At 44.7% G+C, this 25060-nt stretch overlaps 1 protein-coding gene across 2 annotated transcripts in view; it reads right to left on the bottom strand.

The window, feature by feature from the left end:
- NTRK2 (neurotrophic receptor tyrosine kinase 2) overlaps positions 1-25060 on the bottom strand; it is a 324578-nt gene that overhangs the window by 70828 nt on the left and 228690 nt on the right. For both annotated transcript variants that reach the window (XM_004774102.2, XM_045086077.1), the window contains 2 exons: positions 15978-16108; positions 2608-2780 (listed from right to left, as the gene is read on the bottom strand). In XM_004774102.2, coding sequence (XP_004774159.1) covers positions 2608-2780; positions 15978-16108 — 304 coding nt within the window. The remainder of the gene's footprint in view (positions 1-2607; positions 2781-15977; positions 16109-25060) is intronic.

The raw sequence follows: 25060 nt of genomic DNA, 5'->3' as shown, positions 1-25060 counted from the left end.
CCAGAGCATCTAGGCCAGGATGGAATCTTCATAGATTCAAATCAAATCTGGCTCACTTGCCAGAACCTTATGTCAGCCCCAGGAATCTGGACCCTTCTAAGAATCTATGCATTGCAAAGACTCCAGAGAAGAGGAGAAGTCTTAGGGCAGGTTCCTGCATTGTAAACCAGTTGTCTCCTCTGCTCGCTTTTGAGTATTTGAACAAGACCCCTTTTAACGGGAGAAGCCTTTGAGCAGAAAGTCCTGCTGTAAAAAGAGGGCAGGCAATTCTTCTAAACAAGTTCTCAAGAGGAGTATAAATAAAGTTAACACAAAAGCCCTCTGCTTCATTCTCCAGGTTACCCTGATGCTCTGGAAATAAAAACATATTTTTACCTCTTCTGGAAGAACATGCCTTAAAAGGGGAAATGTGCCATTAGCACCCTGGCTGGGGAAGCAGGTTCAGTGGGCTTCTAATGAGGGAGGCCGCTCATCTTTCCTTGGTTTATTTTCTCCAAGTGTGGGTTACAGTGGGCACTTAGCTACATGGTCCGGCTCTGAATTCCACAGCATGCTACTTTCCTTCTGATTTTTTTTCACCGGCTACCTCTAGAGGAAGCAATGCATGCTTAAAGCTCTGGGCTTTGCAGCCAGTGGCTGTGGGTTTGAATCTCAGCTCTATTACTCGGGTTTGTTTTTTTCCCCTTTAACCATAAAATAGAAATGATTATAATAATAATTTATTAAGTTTATACAATTTAAACCATTTAAAATGCTCAATAACATTAGCTGTGGTTGCTTGCAAACTTGTTGGAAGGATTCCGGGAGAGATTCTAGAGGAAAAACTGGAATCTCTTTGCAAGCAAGAACTATGTGTTTCTCCTCACTTCCCAGTCACCCCAGCACAAGGTGTTGGTGTTTGATGTATGGCTTTGGAATGAATAAAAAAGGGTGAGAGGACACTGTAGACATCTGCCTTTATAGGGCAGAGCCAGTGACACTTGGGGACATGGTCATGGCATTAGGGACTGGGTTCCCTTCCAGAAATGGAGGACAGACTGTAGTTCACAGTGCATTATTATGCCTGAGAACCTGCTTCTTGGCATGGGAAACCTCTTGCTACCAGAGTGCAGCAGATTCTGAAATTGAGCGGGAGAGATTTCTAGTAACTCCATGCCTGTGCAAGACGCCCAGAGAGAATCAGGAGCCTGTTCCTTCTGGAAGCAGGAAGGAGAGCTAGGGAGAGATTGGCTGAGCCAAAAGTGAAAGGATCAACACACACACACACTCACACACGTGCTCACACATACACACACTTGCATACATGCACAAACACAGTAGGAGCTCTCAGAAGCATTTAGTTGAATCTAGCTGAATATGTTTGGGGTATTACGCTCTGTTTTTGGAAAGCACCATTTTTAATTAGAGAAGTAGCCTAGAACGTGGAAACAAGGGGAAAATACTTCTACGAGCAACTAGACCTCCACCAAAAGTAGTTTCTTTTCCTCCTTTCACATGAGATTTGAAAGACAAAATCTGTCATCATTCCCTCTCCTCTCTCCTGCAAGGAAAAGTGCTGACACTGAGTAAAGCATCAGGATGACCGACTCTGAGAGCCAAGAGTTGGCTACAGATTCCTAGTGTCACTGGTAGTCCCTCCCCCAACACCATCATAAGCAAGGCTGAGAAGGGGGACCCATACCAGTAAAGGACAACTAAATTACATGGGTATTCATGAGCCTCGTAAAAGTGACCCAGAAGGTACAAACTGCATACTGACATTTCTAAGCACAGCAGTACACCGCCCCTCTCCACCATTCCCTCAGTGACAGACTTATTAAACATCACAGTTTCTGAAATTTTCAGAGGCTGCCTGGCGCCCATTCCTGCAGAAAGCCCTTTCCAGGACCTCCAGGAACTGGAAGAGGACAGAGAGATCTAAATGTCACTGTAACAGAGGTCAAACATCCCCAGGATTGCAGATCCCTCCACCATGCGGCTGTAGGGACAGTATCTGTTGATCGTCTATTATCACAGTCATCCTGATACTAGTCCTTGATGTGGATAGTATTACACCCCTTTCACAGTTTAGAAAACTGAGGCCAACATCTTTCCTGTTTCTCCTCGATTATGCTACCTACCAAGACACCACAGGCTGAGAGGCAACCATGTTTGAAAGAACACAGCGTGTTTGAGCCACAGATGACATACAGAGAGGGTCCTGCTCAGGCTCACCTGGGAGTTGAGGCAACTGGAGACCTACCCAGGAGGACATGGCTGCTGATATAGAGGAGAAAGGAGAAAGCAGTCTCCCAGCCCACACTACTGGGACCATGTGTTCTTCATGCTCGTAAGTGGGCAACTTCCATTTGTACCTCTGCTCAAGGCAAATAAAGGCATTGCTTGATTCCCTTCCCCAAAGAGCAAGTCAGTTCATTTTTCCTGTCCCTCATTTCTCCTGTGTCCTCAGTTCCTTTCTCTGTAGAACATACTGGTGTTGTCACCAGAGAATGTTCCAGGGGCACCCCTGGCCCTTCTCAGGAGCTCCCTGTCCTCTCTCAAGCCATCTGAACAGTGGAGGCTGCTCCCTCTTCCAGCCCCTTGCCGAGACCTCCCCTCATGCCCTACCTGAGGAACTTGTTGAGGTCCCCGTGCTTCATGTACTCAAAGACCATGATGAGCGGGTCGCCCTCCACGCAGACACCATAGAACTTGACGATGTGCTCGTGTTGGAGGTTGGTCAGCAGCTCCGCCTCACGGTGGAAGTCCTTGCGCGCATTGTCACTGGCGTCCTTCAGTGTCTGGGGATGGGGATGGGCAGAGAGGGGAGAAAATCAACACACCTCAAACCCAGAATGTCTAAGGGAAGGTTGAGTGTGGAGAAGGAATGACTCCAGCGGGCCCTGAGGCTCCTAAATGCAAAGGAAATTCATCTCATTCATTATACAAAAGTTGGGAAATGGCCTTGTTCCCGAGGAAATACTGTCTGCATTAAAAACTGAGGAACGGCCCCTCAGGGGTCTGGAACACATTGCACTTTATGAAGCGCTCATACAGCTGTTTCCTCAGAAGTAGCAGACGTGAGCTTCTCAGAGTCTTCATCCTTTTTATCCCTCTTCTCCCCCAATTATTACCACAGACTCTCTTCCATTTTGATACCCGTTAAGCTTTCAAGGATGCCATGTGCCGCTCACTTCTACTCACGTAACTTAAAAAACTTCATATTATAGAACCACTCAGTAGACAGAAGTGTGTAAGGAACCCTCACATACCCACTTTCCAGCCTCGACCGTGATCATCATGCCCGATTTATTACATAACACTTTCAAAAGCCTTCTCCCCTCCGTGCCCACGCACACTGCTGGCTCAGCAAATGCCCCCATCCAGTCAGTGCCAAGCAGGCCATCACGTCACCAAGATGAAGTTGCCCGGGATTATGCCAGCCAGGTTCTGGTGCCTGTAGTTCTCTTCTCAGAGCGCTCCACCACCACAGTGTCCTAGGGCAAAGCTGGCACTTGTTGAGGTCACACACCTGTGCTCAGCTCCTGCCCTGGGTTGGTCACAGAGCCAGAGCTGTGGTGGCATCAGGAAGATGGTGACCCAAGACTTGGCCTCAGGTGCTTATGGGCAAAGAGGGAGATATGTCACCTTTATAATTAACTCTAATTCAAGCATGAAACACACATCCTAAATGAACTAGCTCACCTGCATCTCTGTCCAGTTGGATCACTTTTCCTTTTTTTTTTTTTTTTTTTAAGATTTTGTGTATTTGAGAGAGAGAGAGAGGGAGAGCACAGAAAAAGAGGGAGAACGAGAGGGAGAAGTCGACTCCCCTGCCGAGCAGAGAGCCTGATGCGGGACTCGATCCCAGGATGCTGAGATCATGACCTGAGCTGAAGGCAGACTCTTCACCAGCTGAGCCTCCCAGGCACCCCAGTCTGATCACTTGGTATGTCCCTTTTCCGGAACAAGTCTCCACAGCTGACCATATGACATCAGGCCAGGCCTCCCTGTCTCTGCTAGTGTTCGTCCCTCTGCCTGGAATCCTCACTCAGTCGTGGTCACTGGAGTCAGATGTTGAACAATGACCCCATGAAAGCGTCCACATGCCAATCGCCGGAATCTATGAATGTTACCTTCCATGGCCAAAGGGACTTTGCAGAGGAGAGTAAGTTAAGGGTCTTGGTGTGGAGGGATTATCCAAGTGGGCTCCAGGTCATTCCATACAAACAACCTAGACTGAGAAGCAGGGGTCAGGAGAGAGCAGATGTAAGGGTAGAAGCAGAGGTCAGACAGAACACAGGTGCTATGCTGCTGGCTTAGAAGAAGGAGCCACAAGCCAAAGACTGTGTGTGACCTCCAAAACCAGAAAAGGCCAGGAAATGTTTTCTGTCCTAGGGCCTCCCGAAGGAGCCAGCGCTGTTATCACCTTCCCTTTCACTTAGTAAAACTGACTTTGGGCATCTGACCACGAGAACCATGAGACAAACCGTTTGTGTTGTTAGCCCCTGAGTTTGTAGTGATTAGTGACGACAGCCACAGTTAAGGGACAAGGAGAAGGGATGCCCTTGGGACTCTTGCTGGTAAAGGTGGCATGTGAGTACATGAGCCTGTTCTCTGGAGACTCATCAGATCTTACCAGTGTTAGATGGAAAATGTGAGCATCCCTAAGTCACAAAATATTGAACCCTGGAGCGGAATGAAAGCACTGTTCTCCATCAGAAGTGTAATGAGTTTGAGACTATCCACTACGTCCAGGATCAAAGAGTACTGCCAGGCCCCTGGTGGTCCTACTGTAGCTCGCTGTCTTGACTCTGCTCTCCTTGGGGAGACACCCCACACTTGGGAAGCTTCTAGACCTTGGGATATGCCATAAGTCAAGGTTTCCATGCTAGTTTCTGAGGAAAAGACCCTGGCATGGAAATTAGCAGCCAAGACACTTACTAGGACACACTTACTAGAACACTAGGACACACCCTTGGTATTAACACCTGCTGGGAGGGTCTGGGCAGGGCAGACAGTGAGCTACGATGCAGTCTCAAAAAGCCCTGTCCACCCCTTTAGGAGGACCCTTCAGAGCTGCCCTGAGTAAGGGGGCTGGGCCTTCAGAGACTTATCCCAGCCCACCACTGAATGGAGACCAGCCCAGAAGGGGAGAGTGACCTTGAGTGGACTTCCTGAGTCCCCCCCGCCCCGGGTTGCAGCCTTCTCAGCAAGTGAGGGAGCAAGTCCTTCATTCCCAAAGGGGGCAAGAGGCTCGTCATCGAGCATCGAGTCTGCCACACAATGAGCTCGCGCTATGTAACTTAGCCTGCCCAGGACCGCTCTCCACACAGGAGTGCACGGAGGAATAGGCAGGGCCTACCTTACCTCAGTGACAAGGAAACATTAAGATGACAGAGGCAACAACAAGGTCACCAAATCTTTTCTGCTGCAACCTAGCATTTTCACAAACTGCCTTTAGCCGGATTTGAAGCTTTCTCGCCAGGGACGACCTGACCCAGAGAGACAGAAATCATATCTAGAGTTTTCTTGAGGCTACAGGCAGTGGTGTCTTGTGCCAAATTCTGGAGATACCCGTTGAAAAAAAGGGCTGGGTGGTGGGGTTCCCCATTCTCACGTTAGTATGTGGTTTTGAGAAGGGTCCCTTCAGAGCACCTGCTTTGAAAAGTGAGATGTGGTCCAGCAAATACTCAGAGAGGCTATAAAACTTTGGTAGGGTTGTTGCCGTGGAAACTACACATTTCTTCATTTAATAACAAAATGAACAGTGGCTGAGAGCCTGGGGTTTGGGGCTCTGGGCTCCCCAGAAGCTCTAGAAACAAGCTTTATACCCTCCCAAACTCAGCCCCTTCATCCCTGTTGTACAGGGAGATGTGAGGTGTTTATCTCGATGACTTGTTTAGGTTGGTTTTTAATCCAACCACTGTTTTGTTGAATTCCTAGGTAGGAAAAAAATCATAGTTAAGGCAAGCAGATAGACATGGAGGAGATGGATGTTGCCATTGGCTGGAACAAAATACACACATGGGAACGTCTCTTACCCTTGGACTTGAATTATGGTTTTGGGTAAGCGTCTGTCTCCAATACTTCCTTTGACAGCAGAATCCAGAGTTGGGGAAATAAAAGAACCCTTGACCCACAAGCTCTATGTAAACTAGAGATATAAGAGCACCAGGAAGGAATGAAAAGTGAGCATTCTGGAAAGGTGGTCCGTGGGTCCAGGTACAGGCCGAGAAAGGAGGCAGGAGGATATAAGGCTGAAGAGGAGACTTCCCGAGTCACTGGCTCCTGACGGGCTGGCCAGAAATGTTTGTGCTCTCCTTCTAGTCAAAAGACAGGTCCTCACAATGGTGGTACTCAAAAAGAAGGTGCTCTAGTTTAGAGTTAAAAAAAAAAATCTGGATTCAAATTCTGGCACTGCTCTGGACCTCTCTGAACTCTGATTTTCTCCTCTGTGGCGTGAGGGAAATGAGATCGTCGACTTCACTGGGTCACCGGGAGGACTGAGTGAGGTAGTGTAAGCTGAGATGCCTCCCAGGGTCCCTGGTAGAGAGCGACATTTGAAATCAAAACCACAACGAGGTCTGCATTTGATTTGCTCACACGAAGATCCGGGGAGGCCAAAAGATGCATGGATAAGGCATGGTGATGGCCCACCATGAGAGCAGTGGGCCCTGGAGGCAGCCCCCATTCCCCTCTGAAAGCCCTTTGAAGCCTGTGGTGTCTTCTCAGAGATCAAGAGTCCTTACTCAGAGGCTGCCCTGGGTCGCTGAGATAGCTTATTTCTCGGCCTGTCGTTAACAGTGAGTTAGAGAAGGCCCTTTAAGCCATCACTGCAAGACGGGAACAAATTCTGTACGTAAATTCTTTTCTTAAGTTTAGCTATGTAGCATTGATTGAAGAACACTAGACTGTGTGTCTGTGAGTGTGTGCGCAAGTGTGTGTACATGTGTGAGAGAGAGAGAGAGACAGAGAGAGTCAGGCGATGGGGAGAAGACAGGATTTTCTCTGGGGGGAGGACACCAAAGGAAAAGAGCTAACGAGCATCTAACATTTCCATTTCCCCAAAGGAATCTACTGCAGGAAGAGACCATTCTCCGTGTAATGTCAGAAGCTATGCTTCAGTAAAATTTTTAGATTTAAGAAAGATTTAAGAAAGATTTCACTATTCGTGGGGCGAGTGCATCTCCCAAACCCTAGCTTCATCCTATGTGCTCATCCATTTTTGCCTGTTGGGTCCTTTTTCTAAATTATGATTCAAATCTATTTTAAGAGATTCAGAAAATATGGCAGTAACAAGTTGGGCAAAATCATCTTCTGAATTTGGCACTCGAAGGACAGAATTTTTTTCTAAGGGTGGAACCATAGCCAGACAGCAATCAGAAGCTGGAAAAATCCTGCTATCAACCCTATTTATAAAAATCATCTCTGTTTTCGTACCATGGCTGATTGTCATTTTACTCAATTAAGGGAGGCTTGGCTGGTTCCCCTAGTCCTTGGCAATGGACATGAGGTGGCAGCTTCCCTCACTGACAATCGCCTCCACTTTGACAGGCATATTTGCCCCATCATTGAGCATTGCTATTTTCTTACTCCTGGTGTCTGCTTTGTAGTTTCGTTTCTTCTTATTCCTGGTGAATTTCCTGACACTTCAGAGCTACCGCCCTTTCTGAAGACATTCTCAAGAGAGAGGTCTCATCCAGAGCTACAGTGAGTTACTGCCTTGAGCACACACAGATTCAGAGTTGGAGGAACTGAACAGCATGCGGTAAACTTCAGCACAGAACCGAGAAACTAGTGAAGGCAAAATAGAAGTCAGGGGAAATAAATGAACGGAAAATTAACATTCCTCTCAAATGCGTCCATGAAATATTAAGGCTAACTAACAGGAAGCTAGTAGGAGAGGCAAGAGAGCTTATTGGAAATGACCCGTGTGATTGAATGCTGTAGGATAGGATAAATGATCATGCATTTCAAAGTGCAGGTGGTTTAGGAGACACAAGGTTAAATAGAGATTGCGTTCTTTTTTAAAGTACTGATCTTATATTCTTTGCCTATAATTTTTATCATCGAAGAAACAAAGTTAAACTGAAGTATAAGAAAAGAAGAGATCATTATGGTAAGACCTCATCGTGCCCAGTGCCCATGACCATGCTTAAAACAGAGGCCAGTGAGTAACCCCCCATGGGAAACAACTCAGATGCATGAGAATGACTGTCAATGTGCCTAAGTTCTTCTGGGTCAGGTTCACTTAGGCAAGACCTGTCGCTAATGGAGCCTGTTGACTCTTCTGATATCTCTCAGACCTGCACTGTTCAACAGGGTAGCCAACAGTCACATGCAGCTGGTGGTCATTTGAAATATGGCTAATCCAAATTGAGATGTGCTGTAGGTATAAAATACACACCAGATTTTGAAAACTTGCAGTGAATAAAGCATCTCGTTAATATTTTTGTATCAACAATATGTTAAAATGCTATTTTAGATATGTCGAGTTAAATAAAATGTATGAATACAGTTAGCTTCATCTGCTTCTTCTTACTTTTTTAATGTACGTACTAGGAAATTTAAAAATACAAATGTGGCTCGCATTTGTGGCTCTCATTTTATTCTGTTGGACAACCCTGTTCCATAAAAGTTACCTCAATAGGCTATCAGTGGGTCAACATGACTTTTGGGACTGCTGGAAAACAAGACTGGACTGAAATAGTATTAAGGCAGATTACCTTCTTATAAGGTTCTCTTGGGCAACTATTAGCCAGGTGTTTAGAGTAATCTGTAGTCCCAGTGCTATGAGATTCTTCTAACTTATAGGGTCTCTTCTGAAGAATAGAGAGGAAGCTTTTATCAAGTTCTTACAATAGTGAACTTTGGAAGACTACGTTGTAATAAATTCAGAGACAGGATAGAAAGAAGATCCTAAAAACCAAGGAGGGCTCAGTAGGTGGCTCCCCTTCATCCTGACAAATGTAAAAATTAACAAAGGATTATATGAAAATAAAATTGATCACACTCAGTGCTCACTGTGTACTAGAAACCAACATTCTGTGTATATCAACTCGATCATATGTAACTGGCCTTTGCGAGGACTTTAATTATGTACCAAGTGACAGCTTCAAATACAAGATTCATAGCCAGGGTGTTGATTGCTGCTATCTTTATTTTCACAGCCACGCTAACTCTTACAGTTTGGAATCTAACGAGTCGACCATCCAATGGGAAACGCAAGGCCAAGTCCTATTTCACACGCCTTAAAATGCTTGCAATAATTTGGGTGGTGAAATTGACGGCTTCTGTGTGCATATTACATCAAGTCGCATATTATAAATGCTAAGTCTTTGGAAGACATGAAACTAATTTGTAGCAACAGAGAGATATTGACTCAAAGGAATGAAATAGAAGTTGTCCTCTAGTAAGGAGAGCTGCAGTATATTTACCGGCTTTAAATACAATTAAAAATGGGAGCTGATTTCACTAAAGCTGCTGATGGCTCATGGTAGACTGGGACTCAGTCGGGATCTGGGTTATCATGCTAAAGCCAATGAGAAAGCAGCACAGCTACTGAGAGAGAGGCCCATGTTCCAGAGATACAGAAGTGTGAAATGAAGTCTCCAGCTGTGTTCAATACCAGAGGTCCTCATTCCAGTGAAATGCACTGTTTGGGGTTTAGCATTTCTGAGAAGATGGGGATGAATTGGAGACGAGCCAGAAAATAGGGTTAATAAGACCACTTAACAAGACAAAAAACAGACTTCCCATCACAGGTTAAAAGTTGAAGTTTCTGGAAAGCGGACATTGATGGGGCAAAGTAGTTACTGGAACCTACCAGACTCAAGCACAGGAGAGGTCCTCACCAGGAAGATGTCACTCTCCCTCCTATAGCCTACATGAGTGTGCATGTATGCAAGCATGTGTGTGCACGCACACATACACACACACACACACACACACACACACATGCATGCATGCATCAGGAAAAAATGGGCTTACACTAAAGTACAATAGAAATCTATTAAACAATGTCTGGGCCATAAAGACAGTGAAAGCTTTTAATGAGCCACTATTAAAAGTTGGATGATTTCTATTCCTAGAGACTTGTAAAGATGGGAGTCGATAGCATTTTCTGCAACACTGTGTCCTGTTAAGGTACACAAACTCCTTTTTTGGGACAGCACTAATGAATGTTCTCTTAAATATACTCATCTTGTCATCTTCCATTTCCATTTTGTGGGGACAAGGATTTCCCATGCCAGTATCCATGGAGAAGTGGGAAGGGAGCACAGGAAGAGGGAGGAATGGGAGGGAAACTTTGTGATTAATCAAGATGGAAGGACTGATAAGGTGACTGCCACAAAAAAATAAAAATTTAAAAAATCCTAAAATGAAAGAAAGAAAAGAGCCCCCTGTCTTAGAGATAAATGTACCTTGGACTTGGTGAACTCTTGATTCCCTCTCTTGTCTATGGACTGTTTCACTGTTTCAGAACAGGAGAGAACGAGCTTTCCTTTGGAGCCCTTATTCTGCCTTATCCATGTTCTGAGACAACTGGCGCTAGTTGCTTCTTTCCATAGAGGGCCTCATCTGTGCCATGTGATGACCTTGGATGGTTGGGCCACAGGTAGGTGGCCTGGTGTGAAGATGGAGTGGAATCACTGAACACACAGTCTTTTCCTTCTTGAGCAGTCCACAGACCAGGAGGAACAGCTCTTCACCCTTTTTTCAGGGATGGAATCTCTAATATTCCTTCAGGGAACCATGGCTACCCACATTCAGTCTCTGGGTGTCATGTAGACCTGACCTCACCTTCCATTTCCAAGGATGTGTATGTGACCCAGGCCTGGGTATTCAGATTATTATTCAGTGAGTCAGAGGACCTGGGGACCCAACTCAAGACAAGCCAGTAAGAGCTGTCCCTTGGAATTTGGTGTCATTGTTGGGGAAGAGGAGCTCTCTTTGGGGTTGCTAGGATGGCAGGATCTAAGCCCAGAACCATTGCTGCCAAGTCTTTACCACAGTGGAAAGGAGAGAACCAGTCTGGGAATACAGTCAATACAGAGGGAAGCAGAGCCAGGAGATACATACACGGAGAATTGATTTTCTGGATCCAGCAGTACCTGAAGCAAGGACACTAGTAGCAAGGTTTTCCATTAGCTTCATCAAATAAATTTCCTTTTCTGCTTAAATCAGCTTGATTGAGGTTTCCCATGAGCATGCCACAACTGTTCTTATCAAAGCTGATAATGATGTTTTGCTTATGTTCACTCCAGAATCCAGTTTTCCTTATTTCCACCTATTTCCTTGAATTGCATTTCTACTCAGAAAAATGCCAAAGTGTCTCTCAACCTTACATACAGATGAGCACAACTAACACATTCCTTTGTATTACTTGGTAAGTGGCATCATGTTGAATTTCCTCACTTGGAGCAACCAGGGCATGTGCAAAATTCAATAAGTAAAAAATGCGGTGCATCACAAGCATCAGACTGTTGGGGAGGCCTGAGTTTTAGTCCTAGATCTGACATTAATTGCCCTTGTTCAACCTACGTGACCTTGGATGGGTCAATCGTCTTCTAGGGGTTCCCATTTCTTTGTTGGCAAAATGTGGGAGTTAAGCTAAAGAACATCAGTTAATAGCCATCCCCTCATTCATTCAACAAGTATTTATTCCACGCTACTAGATATTGGACAATGTGCTGAAAATCATGATTCCCACTCTCAAGGATATGTCACTCTAATGGAGGAGACATGCAGTCATGCCATTGATGAAATAAGCTCGCAGACACATATAGAATTAACAACCTTGACAAATGCCATAAAAGACAAGTACAGATGCCTTAATGGATATGATGGGGAGGTCTGACCTAGCTGGCAGAGCAGGCAAGGGGAGTTCTCTCCTAAGAGGAGCAACTTGAACAGAGAGTGGATGGATTAATGGCAGCTGTGTGGACAGAGGGGCTAAGGCTGGGCTCTCCAGACACAGGAATGGCAAAACATGTTAGATGCTACTTAGGTCTGCAGAACGGCAATGTACCAGAGCACTCATCAGTCAACTCTTCCAAAACCCTTGGTGAAGAAAATCAGCATTATTTCTTCTGTTAACAAGAAGATATTCAGAATCGCGAAACGCAAAAATCCGGAAGGAAGTGCTTGTTGAAGTCAGATCTCACCACTCCTGGTCTCAAATGTTCCTGTAGGGTGCCTCTCACTCGCTTTAACTTACACCTCAAGGAAGTCACTCGACTTCCCTGGGTCTCGGATTTCTCATCTATAAAACATGAGACTTGGGTTCTATATAATTTCCAAAGTCTGTCTTGCATGCAGCATCTTTGTGTTTCTAGAAATACACCTGAGATAGTAGAGAGGGGGAGGAGAGGCCATGAATCCGACGACGCGCACTTGTGGCTATATTTAAAAAACAAAAATCAGCGTGCAGGAAATAGTAGAGGAAAATGTTGTAGGCATTGCAGCTATCGAAATGCAGGTTGGATAGAGCCAAAAATAGTTAACGCACCCACAGCTAATGCAGGGAAACTACCATGAAACGTTTCCTTGGTAATTGAGTTACTTAAAGGTAAAGTAACTCATTCTGATCAAAGACTGGTTCCTCTGCTTCTCACCCTCTTCATGGGTTCTGCAATTGTGATTCAGCGTAAGAGGAAAAAACTAGCTGTTGCATCCATTTCACTAAAAAACGAAGGTCATCCAAAAACTATCAAGAAAAGGTCACTCTGGTTGGCTCCCAAACGGGGAGATAGTCTAATGGGAGAGGGACGCTCAGCCCATGTGGGCTCCTGAGTGCCTTCAGATCACGTCCATCTTAAACCGGTTCCTGCAGATCCCTCAAGTTCTTAAAATCATTTGGGGCAGGCGATGCCACAATTTACAGGAAACTGACATCTGTCAGTCTGCGTGCAAAGCCCTGGATTTCAAACCAGTCAGCTCCTTCTAGAGAAGGAAAGAGGACAATAGCTGCTATTTCTTAGACGCATAATCAATGCTGCAGGGGTTGCTAGGCAACAGGCAGAAAGCCTGTCAAACATCCCTGGGTACCTTCAATGGGAGAGGAGCAGCTCCAGGAGCAACTCCTCAGAGGTGACAGGCTGGGCGGGGCCCCGGAAGGGTCATTCCGTTTGTCTCCTTCCTGAAAAATTTGCTTTACTGTGGTTTGGACTGAACCATAGACATTTTCCTCCAAGGTTCAGGGGCTAGTCTTTGAGCACACTTCCAGCTGGCCAGCCCCCGGCCGGTCAGGCTGGGGAGAGCAGCTCTGTAAGGGGTCCGTATGCTATTGTGAACCAGCCGTTGTGGAGCTGGGGAAGGTCTGGCTTGTGCCTCAGGGGGGCTGCAACCTCTGAATCCCAGAAAGTGAAAATGGGCACCCTCTCTGAAGCCAGAAGTCATACAGGCAAATGTAAGCAAAGCCTCTGATAGCAACAAGACTTCACAGGCAAGGTCGTGGAGAGGAGACGTTTTAGGTGTGCGACCTTGAAGTTGAAATGAATTTTTGAGCTGCAGGCGTTTTCGTCCTCTCGGCTTGAAATAACAGTTTCATTTAAATTTCAACAAGAAGGAAGGAGCCCACAAAGAGTCAGGAGTTGATAAAGGGGAAAATTCAAGTTCTTGTTGGTTTGGTTGATTTTGGTTTGGTTTGTTTCTAGCAGTCTTGCTTCACAAGCGCTCACCGGAGGTCATGAATTTGCCAACTTATTTGGCGAGAGATCCAGGTCCTGCGTCTTCGTCAAAGGTGGAATTCGGGCTGTGACTGGATTCAAACCAGGGAGAAGCCTCAGCGGTAATGGCAGTGGGAGATGAGCCTCGGGAGCGGCAGGCTGTGTGGACAGGGTAATTGTTTACACCTCACTGACCCTGTCTGGTGCTTGGCCAGGACCAGCCCAGGCCCTGAAACCCTGTCCTAGCATGTGTTGGGAAGGAAATGCGACACATGAGTTGACGGTGACCCAAATGTAGCTGGGGAACACCCTCTCTTCAAGGGCGTTCAGAGAACAGTGAAGCAGGCGGAGAATACGGAACGACACTCAAATGAAAGGCTTTCCCCACTAAGAAATTTGGTGCCTCTCTCTATATATCTGGCTGAGGTCCCTCAGCTACTCCTACACTGTCATCTAGGATTCCCTAATCTCCCTGAATTTTCTCACATTCCAAGATGCTCACCTTGTGACCCCAGGAATCAAGAATCTGAATTCAGAATCTGAAGGCCTGACTTAGGTCCCTAGGGGGCCTCCAGATATCAGTAGGAGGAAACATGACTCCAGAACAGGAATCCCTGGTCTTCAATGTCCTTGCATATAACTCATGGCTAGATTAGGATCAGATTTTCCCTAAGCTGCTTCTAGCGCTCATATTTTATCAGTCTATGAATCTACAAAAATAGAGGCACCTTTTGGTCCCATTTATCCAACGTGAGGGGAAAAAGCAGCAGAGGAAAGCAAAGACTGCAGAGAGAACACTGCCAAATGTTCTGAACATTTTGTGCTTTAAAAAATAAACTTTCTGGGTAAATGAAAGAAAAGAGGAAGCAGTCTCAACAGCAGGAATAACCACCCCTCCCCCCAACACCGCCCGAGTCATGGAGGGATTCTTATTTTACACCTTTTACCCCATTTGACCTCCCATCTGTCCAGCATCTTCCTGTCTCCTCTCCTCTGGCTCCCTCTCCCTCTCCATTTGCCTAGCTTTAGTGAGACGATGTTTACTGATATTACATTTACCCTCCCTAGAAAGTTCTGTCCTTTATTCGTTCCAAAGTGCAGCTTTTAGAAACCTTTGGTGAGCGTCTAAGAGCCTCCGGGCCACTCAGGTTGGGATGATATCCGGGAAGCAAATGCACTGTTTCTTCATTTGGATGGGTTTTAACAGAAAGTGTATTTAGTCCACAGGATGAGTAAGTTCCAGAAGTTTCTCTCTCCTCAATTACCTATTATGTATACAGTAGAATACTTTGATGCAAAGTACAGCACTAATGGAATAGACAGCTGACTTTTAAACATGAAGCTTGTCCTGGTTGTAACTAGTAAATGAACGCTGCATTCTGTTTGGCAGAAACAAAGAAAACCCAATCATCTTCCATGAAGCCAAGAAGCTACATCTTATTATACTAGCCAAGCCCATATTCCTTTGCCACTTAATTCATTTTATAAATATAGGCCTCTTTTAAGTCTTTTACATATATTATTCAATACCTTGGTGAGTTGGGATTTTTTTTTAGTTTTGACAATGCATATGTAAAAGATCTGCTGAAGTCTTTTGTGCTATTTTTGTTAATTCCTATGTTTTAGAGAGCTCAGTGGAAAATTCATCCCCTCCAGTAACATTTATCTTACTGAAGACCAGGTCTCCTTTTTGAGTTTGGGGGGAGGGGGCAGTGGTGGGAATTAGGGACTTTCAGCCTCCATTATTTCAGTAAAACCGCGTGTCTCCTGGGGTGCTGGAATCCCGAGAGATGCCATCTACCGCAGGACGGAATCATGCAGCCCTGTATGCAATCCTGGGGCTCTGGGGACATTCGGGAGGGACAGGGTAAGGTGTAACAGTAGAAGTCAGCAGAGCAGAGGGCTGAGAGGAAAAGCGGACTCCAGTCTCCCTCCTAGGGCCCCCACTGAGGACAAACTACAGCTGAGCTTGGCACAAGCACTGAGCCATCCCAAGGACACAGACTGAGGCTCCAATATGTGTCTGGGGGAATTCTGTCAAACCTTACTGACCTCCACTCAGTGTTTAGTTAACATTGACTTGTAAGAATAGCCCAGAGCGCTCCACAGCCCATGGACTGGTGGGTCGCCCCTGAGAAGAAGCTCCAACAGTTACATGTGCCCCAAACACCCTTCCCACTGTCCACTTAATTCCAGAAAATTCAAACACATCCACTGGAGCAGACATAATTTGCTCCTGAATTGGCCAACTGTAACATGAAATAACGTTACTTCCACACGTGAGTGCAACCACGGATAATGAGACATTCTGGAGTGTTCTCTTACCTTCACTGCCACCAAGATCTTGTCCTGCTCAGGACAGAGGTTATAGCATTCAGCTAGGAAAACTTTTCCAAAGGCTCCTTCGCCTAGCTCCCTTTTCAGAACAATGTTATGTCTCTTGATGTGCTGAACAACTGTAAAACAAAGACAGAGTGGAAATTGGAATCGATGCACACGGAGGTGACGGCGGAAGGTGGGAGTCAGGGGCCCGCCTCCTGAGCTTTTCCCCTCTGCCCCAGTAAACCGAAAGAGAGGCTCAGTACCCATCTTCACTGTGCACCCCAAATAGCTGGAAGGAGGTTACACAGCGTGCTCTCCGGAGCTCAATTATTACTTTCGCTAGAACTGAAGAAGTGACTTCCCCATTGGCTACAGAATGTCATTAATGAACTTCCCAACTTAGGAGAAGGGAGAAATGGGAAAAGATGAGATATTAACAGCAGACCTCTCACAAGCCAGATGCTTTGCATATACTTGTTTGTCATGTTTCTCGTGGGGGAAAGGCAGAGAAAGAGCCAGGAATCTCTATTTCTTTGTTAAGATGCCTCAGACTTATAGAGGGGAGGCTCAGAGGAAACAGAGGGAAGAGGCAAGATCTGGGCATGGCTAATCAGAGCTTTGTCCTCCTGGTGAGCTGGACTTGACCAGGGTTGAGACTCTTTTCTCATTCCAGAAATGTCTAGACCATGCTGCAGCTGGTTTCCTGAGCCCTTTCTAAGATCATGCCTTAGTTTTGGCTCTCCAAAGCCAAGTAGAGACAAGAATAGACGCATGGCGTGAAGAGAAAATATTTCTCCCTCCTGTCTAGAGTGGACCCGGCCCATGTCAACTCATCTATACGCCTTCCTGAGGAATAAGGCAGGAGGCTGCCAAGGTTCTCTGGAAGCCCATCCATTGCAAGGAGGAGAGCAGAGCGAAGCATTGCTCAGAAGGACAGAGCCAGTGGAAAGTCCAAAAGGAGACTCTGTGGAGGACAGGGCTGTCATGGGAGCTTGTTCCTCTTTCCCCTGACTGTCAAGTGCTCAGCCCTCAGCCCAGGCTTCGACAAGGTCATTGGCCGCCATTCTTTCCAGGATGCCTCATCCCTGAATGGCGGTATTAAAGAAAGACTGGGAAGACTTCTGGAGCTTGGAACGTGTCCCTAACGGTATTCTCTCATTTTACTCCCACATCCCTGGGAAGCATCTCTGTTTGTATATTGTAAGTGGGGAAACTGAGTCTGGAGAAAATTCGGTGATTCTCAGCGTGGGAATGGAGGAGTTGAAATTTGAATTCGGGTCTGTCTGAATCCAGAGTACACACACGAAGTTGCTTTTCCATAGTAAACTGTGTTACACATGGCAAGAGAAATAGAAATATGTAAATAATAAAAAGTAAACATACTCTCCCAGCTTCCTGTTTAGTTCACCCTTCAAAGGCCAGTTCAAATTCTCACTTCCTGAGAGGGTTTCCAAGACAGCTCTGACCATCAAAGACCTCCTTCTCTGAATTCATAGTACATCACGACTTATGCTTAGTTGAATTCTTGCTTATCTCACAATTATTGCACATCTGTAAACACCCTGAGACTAAGAGCAACCCTGTCTATCTTCTATAATCATGTGTAATGCCTCAGGTGCTGAGCCCGTAGAAGATTTATTACTGTGGTTTAATTTGATGATCTTTCTTAAAAGCCTTTTTCCCCGTTGAATGTGAACTGAACTTTGAAAACAAAAGGAAATACTAAGCATATTTCTGTAATTTAAATAGTATAAACCTGTCATTCCACCCAAGAAACAGACTATCACCAGTATGGTGAAAGCGCCACTATGCTACCATATTCTTTCTTGATGGTATCCACTTTCTCACTCTCTTCCGGGGGTAATTACTAGACTGAATTTTGTGTTAATCATTTCCTCCATAGGTTTGTTACTAATGCTATATCCCTAATGAGATATTGTTTGACTTTGCTACGTAAATGGAAACAGACAGTGTGTATTCTTCGACGTCTTGCATTTTTCACTCAACAATGTCCTTGAGATTGAGTTACACTGAGCTACAGTGTGTATAATAGCAATTCCTTTGCTTTTACTACTGCATAATATACAGAGAAAGGACTATACCACCACTTATTTATTCATTCTATGTTGATGGATCTGCTCTGCAGTTTCTTTTTAGATACAATTTCTTAAAAAATGCAAGCAGTGATTAAGGTTTTGCTGTAATAGGATTTTTCCCCTGATAATTCATGTGGTTTGGAGCTATGATGGCTTTCATGAGCCTCTGGGAACTCAGGGTGATAAAAAATCAAAAGGTCTTTTATGAGCAACAGTATTAATGAATATAAGAACGTATATTAATTTCTCATGCTCCAGTAGCAACGGCTGAATTTAAGAGAAGAGAAATGTGTTCATTAGGTAGAGTGCCCATATAAAGAGACAAACGTAATTCTTACAGAGAATTAGCTGCCATATTTAAATCTAATATTTAACTTCATGGTTGTCACACGTTAATTGAGAATTAAATTGTCACTTGATTTACTTTCTCACCAAATCAAGGCAAGTATTTAATTTTATTTATTTATTTATTTATTTTTTTGCTTTTGGTTTACACTTTCTTTCTTTCCTTCTTTCCATTTATTTATTCTTTTATTAAAATTTTTCCAAACAGGAGAAGAAGTTAGAAGTTTATAAGTAGAGAATAAGTTGAAGTTTATAAAGCTATGGATAAAGCCACAATTCTATCACCTTTAAAACTAAAATCGATGGGACCAGTTTTCCTATGCTGACCTTGAAAGCAGTATGTAGGCACTAAAGCAGCCTAATTCTCCGAGGTCAGGGGTGGGGACAAAAACTAACCTGAAGCTCTCACATCACTGAGCTAAGAGTTTCTTCCCAATCTCTTCTAAGAGATCACTGGGACTCGTCCCCACCTGCCCCATCTCCTGTTTCCCTCCATCACCACTGGAAGTCCTCAGAACGTCTCAGGACATCCCTCCTTATTCAACCTTTTACTCCAACACCACTCATCAGTGCCCATCTCTTCACCCCTCTTACAGACCCTCCCACAGGGCCCTCTGGCCTCGTTTCACCCGCCAGCTCCCTATATCCCCAACTTCTCCTTAGGTCTCCCTCGACCTCCTTGACTCATACAAAATCTTGGCTATGCCCCGAAGATCTCCATGGCCTCAAAGGGAGGTCACCCCCAACCTTTCCCCAGGTACGTGGGGGTCCGTGTGCCTGACTTCTGACCACTACCCATTTTCTCCTGCCAGAGCCCCAGCAATCTCAGAGATCTATTTTAAGGATCCAGCAGTCTACTCCACTTCTGCTCCCTCATTGCTAATTACTCCTCTTACCCATTGATCTCCCAATTTACTCTATCCCTTTCCACCCTACTCATGCCATCATTCCCAGTAACCAAGGCACAAAGATGCTTAGTAACTTGCCTAAGTTGCAGAAACACTGGGCTGCATTCATCTGAGTCTTTTATTGGTGCAGCTAAGAGCCAGGTGTTGGGAGGTTTGGGTTGGTTGTCTGGATGGCATTAAGGTGACTTTCTCTGGGAGCAAGACTGTCTTAAGGAAGGAAGGAATGCACTGATGCACATTCCTCACAAGCTCTTGATTTTGCTGTGGATGAGCACTGGGAATCACACTGTTAATGGGCCCTGTGAACACTTAGATTCATTTGATTCAAAATATTCTGACTGAAGTGAGTCTAAAGATCCCAATGATAAATAAGCTATCAGGTAAGCATGTAAAATTTTTACATGCTTCTTTTTCTGGAGTCAGTCAATTGTCTGTTCTTAGCTCCTGAGACATGAGTAAAATCATCTCAAACCCAACATGAACAACTAATAAAAAAAATATGAAAACACAAACTCTAGCATCAGTGTCTTCCTAGACTTGGAGGAAAACTCAAAACAACAGTTGATTTAAAAAAAAAAAAAAAGTTTTGTAGAAAAGTTTCTCTTTAAAACTTGCCTTGCCAGAAGACAAGGAGGTATCAAGGCAAGATGGAAATACACCAAAGTCATGTGCACTGCAGACTGATCTACGTCCCCCAATACAGTGAAAACAAAGCACAGGATTAAATTACTGAACAACTCAATCTACTCTATGGAATCAGAGAGAAACTGAGGACCGGCAATGGTAATCAAGATGAGTGCCTGAAAACTATCTGGACATCCTTGCCTTTAATGGAATTTTCCAGAATAGAAATTTGGTGCCCTTGGCCATTTGCTTCCTGAGGACCAGAAAACTGAGTAGATCTCCAGTTTCATGTTAGTATCACATTACAACCCCTGACAGATGTGTTTCCTCCCAAGTACTTCCAGTAGCTCACAGAGGTGCCTGCAGGTTCAGATGGCTTAAATCAAATTCCTGGTATTGATATTCCCCAGAAGCAGATAATCTCTATAGACACACAGGCTATAGATGAAGTATTAATCTCCATCTATATCCATTACTACCAAATCTAAAACTAATGAAATAAATACATAAATAAAACTACCCACTTAAAGGTGAAATTGAAAATGTATTCTTCCAATTTCCTCAGTAATGGGGTTTCATAGAAAGCCCCTTGGCCTAGTGGATATATCCCGCTTAGCCTATGACCCTTAAATTGAGTCATTAATTGAAATCTCTAATATATGCCAAGTACTAAGTGATCTACAGTTAAAAGGAAGACTATTCTAAACTTTGAAGCAGAAAGGTAAAAAGTAGTATGTCCTAGAAGACAACATTCTACAGAGATACGATCTCTCTGTTTCCCTACAGATCCGAATATAGGGTCAGCCTCAGCAGTTCTCTCTCAAGGGACTGGGTTCTATGATAGCAAAAAGAACTTCAACCTCCTCATGTTTGGTAGTCACAAGTGAGGCTCAGAACAGTGATGCATCTTTCCCGGGGCCACACAGCTAGGAGGTGACTGAGCCCGGACTCTCTAACACAGGCCCCCATTTGAGACCCACCCAAGGTAGCCAGGGCCTCCTGGCATTAAAGTGAAAATAAGCATTGCATCTAGTTAATATCTCCTCTATCAGAAATACTTGAAACACTCACATGTTTCATCTGAAATGGACCAAGCCTCTCGTAAGGAGGAATTTCATCAGAAAACTGCTAACAAAATAAGACAATTACAAAAAGTGAGAAATGAAACTTAAATGCCTTGGAAAAAGCTTGAACTTGATTTTTATATAGGATGAACAAATGTCATTTACTAAATATCTTAATGTCTGTTTCACGGGCAGCCTACTGAAACAGGTAAAATCACCCACCTTGTAAAAATAAAGTTGCATGAAAGACTGGAACTATGGTTTTGAATTTCATCTACATTTTTATCAAAATACAAGGTGGTGCTAAATTGGAAATAAATGCAATTAAGACCACAGACATAAAACACACCAGGACAAGATAAGGCCAAATATTCATAAATAATATTAATGATGAAAAAGAACATGGATTCATCCTGAGCTCTTCTTAAATACATTTCAACAAAAAATCCCAATGTGCATTAACATCAATTAATTTTCATATCTCCCCGAATGAGGTCAACAGTTACATTTATTTTACAGATGACACCGCAATTAATTGACTTACTGGTGGTCATAGAGCAACCCACTTATCCTTTCCCAAGTGCTATTTCCAGTGAAATGAGGATACGGGGAGGGCCTAACATGCACAGATTGCTATTATGGGGCAGAAAATGTGCTGAGGTTTACAAGAATTATCAATCTTCATAGTAATCCGGTAGGGTATCCTTACATCCATTTTCAAATTAAAGTAAAAAGAAGAGGATCAGGTGAGCTAAGTAACTCATCCAATGCTGTACAACCAATAAGGGGCAGAGTTAAAATTTACTCTACTACAATGTTCTACTTTGCCTTGGCCTTCTGATAGAAAACAAAGTGAAAGAAAAGCCAGATGAACTGGACTTTTTCTATCTAGAGATAGGTGGGTCGACTTTTGCCAGTTTAGTTCAGTAAGTTTTGACTAAGCACCTACTATAGCCTGGGCATTTCTCTGGGGCCCAGTGAAAAGGATGAGCAAAATAATCCCTGAGCTCATGCAACTCACAATCTCAAGGAGCAGAAAAATATGCTTATATCTATCATATCTTTTCCTAACACCTTTGCTTCATTCACAAAGGATTGTAGGTACTTGATGGGACCATGCAAAGAAAAGCAAAACACCCAAATAAAAACTCGAGTCAGGAAAAGTGGAATAGAAGGCCAAGACAAGGTGCTAAGTAGAAATGCAAATGTGCAGATTCTAGGGGTCCCATGGGGTTATGAAAATTAACTCATAATTTGGATCCGAGCTTCCTGGCAGCAGAAACCAAAGAGAAACCCAATACTTAATAAAATGTGGATGATCCAGAAGTAAAAGCTCAAAAAATCCTTATGGTAAGTGAGATTCTTCATGGCATTTAGTTTTTGAAGGAATATACCAAATGGATTTTACACAGGGGATCAGCGTCCTCAACAATGCCCACAGAGTAAATAGTGATCTTCGTAAGAAATGAACACATAGCACGAGAGCCACCATCAGAGAAAACAGTGCAAGGTATGATGGTATCCCATCAGAATGGCACAAAAACCAAGGTCTAGGGGCATGCTCAAGAATGCCTTGGGGATGTGATATCCCCACACCCGCTGCTGGGCCTAGAACACATTAGGCGATCAACACAGAGAACAAGGAGCCATGGGACCAAAATGGACACCTGTGAAAGGCAGGAGAAAGGGCCAGGAGTGAGCCTGCTGGGGGCACAGGAGTTAAGTGAGAAGTAAATGGGAAGAAGGGAGGGAGGAAACGGATAGGATAGATTCCGGGGGAAGCCACTGGGGGCAGAGTGCGCAAGGTATGGAAACATTCTGAGCCGGAGAATAGAGAGTTTGAGGGAGTCGCCTTCTGAGGGCCTCGCTCTGCTGCTTACCGCAGCATGTGGCCACGGAAGGAGGACTTCCAGGGATTCCCAAGGGGCGCATTAAGCACAGACCAGGAAGCTCGGATCCAAATTATGAGTTAATTTTCATAAGCTTTTAAGCTAAGCCTGCCATGGGGTCCGGTGACGGGCAAGACACTCTGGCAAACAATTTTACATTCCTGGGAGGGCACCAAACTAGCTACGTGGCTGCCTCAGACAACATCCAGCGACAGCAAAGGACCCTTCCATCCTAAACCAAATTTTAGACCCCGTGCTGAATGAGAGCAGGGCAGCTGTTGGGGGAGACGAGTGGGAATGGAGATTATTGAAACTCTACGTCACAAGGGATAAAGGTGACGGGGTTATTTGAACTTCAAATCCAAAACCTTCTTCTAGAAAACATCCGGGAAGGGGGGAAAGCCCCAGAAACCATCTTTCAAGCTGTGAGACGGAAGGGAACACCACACTTCAAAATACACATACGGCACATCCTTCGCTTTGACAGCCCCTAACAGCCAAAATTATATCTGTTTTACACACTGGCAGGTGGTGGAGTTGGATTGATTTGCCCTGACAGCCCTCCCTGCTGGAACAATACTTGTCAGTCAGCCCCGGCAATGTTTATATTTTCAAGAATAATTATGCCTAGTGATTGCACGAAATCCTGGCAGGTGGGCAAGAAAGTCTTATCTGTCTGCCCCTCTGACCCTGTGTCCCTGAGCTCTAATGTTCCTTCTGCTCCCAGGGATGGAAAACATCCCTTTCATGACCCGCGCCCCCTCCTAAGCTGTATGCACAAGCCTCCATTTGAGGGTTCGACACTGGTGCCTGTCTTACCATCTGGGACCTCCCCATGCAAACTTTCCCCCCTTCAGTAACTTCAACTGGTAGCCATTACAGTTTCCTAATTGACTTCTTAAGGATCGTTGGGTTTTTCCAACGTACACAGATGTGAATGCTCCCATCATGCAACACATCTTTAGCTATGGGTGAGGGTAATTCTGAACTCAGACTGGTGGGCATTCAGGGCTTCCCTGACCTGTGTCTAACATAAACATAGTGACTGTCTTCTTGGTGTGCACAATTTAGCACACACATTCTAGATCACAATGGGATCAATGGTGATGGGAAGGACAAGCAAAGTACTAGGCAAGTGGGTTCCTCGGGAAAGGCTTGTGGAACCATTGAGCCAACCTCAGAAATGCAGACTGGAGTCTTTTTCTTTTTTTTAAGATTTTATTTATTTATTTAACAGAGATCATAAGTAGGCAGAGAGGAAGGCAGGGTGGGGAAGCAGGCTCCCTACTGAGCAGAGAACCCAATGTGGGGCTCCATCCCAGGACCCTGAGATCATGACCTGAGCAGAAGGCAGAGGCTTAACCCACTGAGTCACCCAGGTGCTCCCAGACTGGAATCTTTATGAGGGAATCTCTATACTCAAGAGGGAGCAAGGGCTTAGCTTAAGGTACAGTGGGAGGCCAGTGGGCATTTTATGAGGTCTGGAATTCCATGCCAGCTTCTCGGGCTGCTTTCCATGGCCCTAGCCTCTTCCCCAACTCCAGGAGAGCTCATAACCAACAATATATGGCCAATATCTGAAGGAGGAGGGGTGACAGGATTTTTGGGTGCATCCCAAAAGTTTTCCATTTCTAGAGGGCTTTCTGTCCATTTAATATGCATAGCAGAGTCTGATGATATTTCCTCTTTAATATGCTTATTTTAGAACTCATATTTTGGAAGGAATACTAGTGTTTATTTTCTTCAAAGGATTTTGTGATACTTGTCGCATCTTTCAATCCCCCCCCCACCTCCTCATTTTACCATTTAAGCATCTATGTGAAGAGAGCTATATTGGGTGCTGTGGAAGGCCTAAGGATGAAGAAGGAGAAGAGGTTGTCAGTGGATGCTAATTACACCTCTGCTGTGTGCTAAGCATTGTGTTAAATGCTGTACACACATTATCTTCTTGAGACGTTCTGAAGGACTTGGGGAGAGACATCATTGTCTCCTTTTAGGGAATGTAGTAACTGAGTGCTGGAGATGTTAAGTAACTTGTCCAAAGCCACACAGCTGGAAAGTGGGCAAGGCAAGCTCAGACTGGTTTCAGAACCATGTACTCTTCCCCAGGAGAATATGGCTCTTTCCCTCAAAAGATGGGCAGATATACAAATAACAGTT

The sequence above is a fragment of the Mustela putorius genome, unplaced genomic scaffold (assembly GCF_011764305.1).
Source record: "Mustela putorius furo isolate JIRA1106 unplaced genomic scaffold, ASM1176430v1.1 tig00000876_pilon_pilon_pilon, whole genome shotgun sequence".
NCBI classification, from domain to species: domain Eukaryota; kingdom Metazoa; phylum Chordata; class Mammalia; order Carnivora; family Mustelidae; genus Mustela; species Mustela putorius.
The sequence above is the reverse complement of the archived record's forward strand: the minus strand, read 5'-3'. Positions and strand labels throughout refer to the sequence as shown.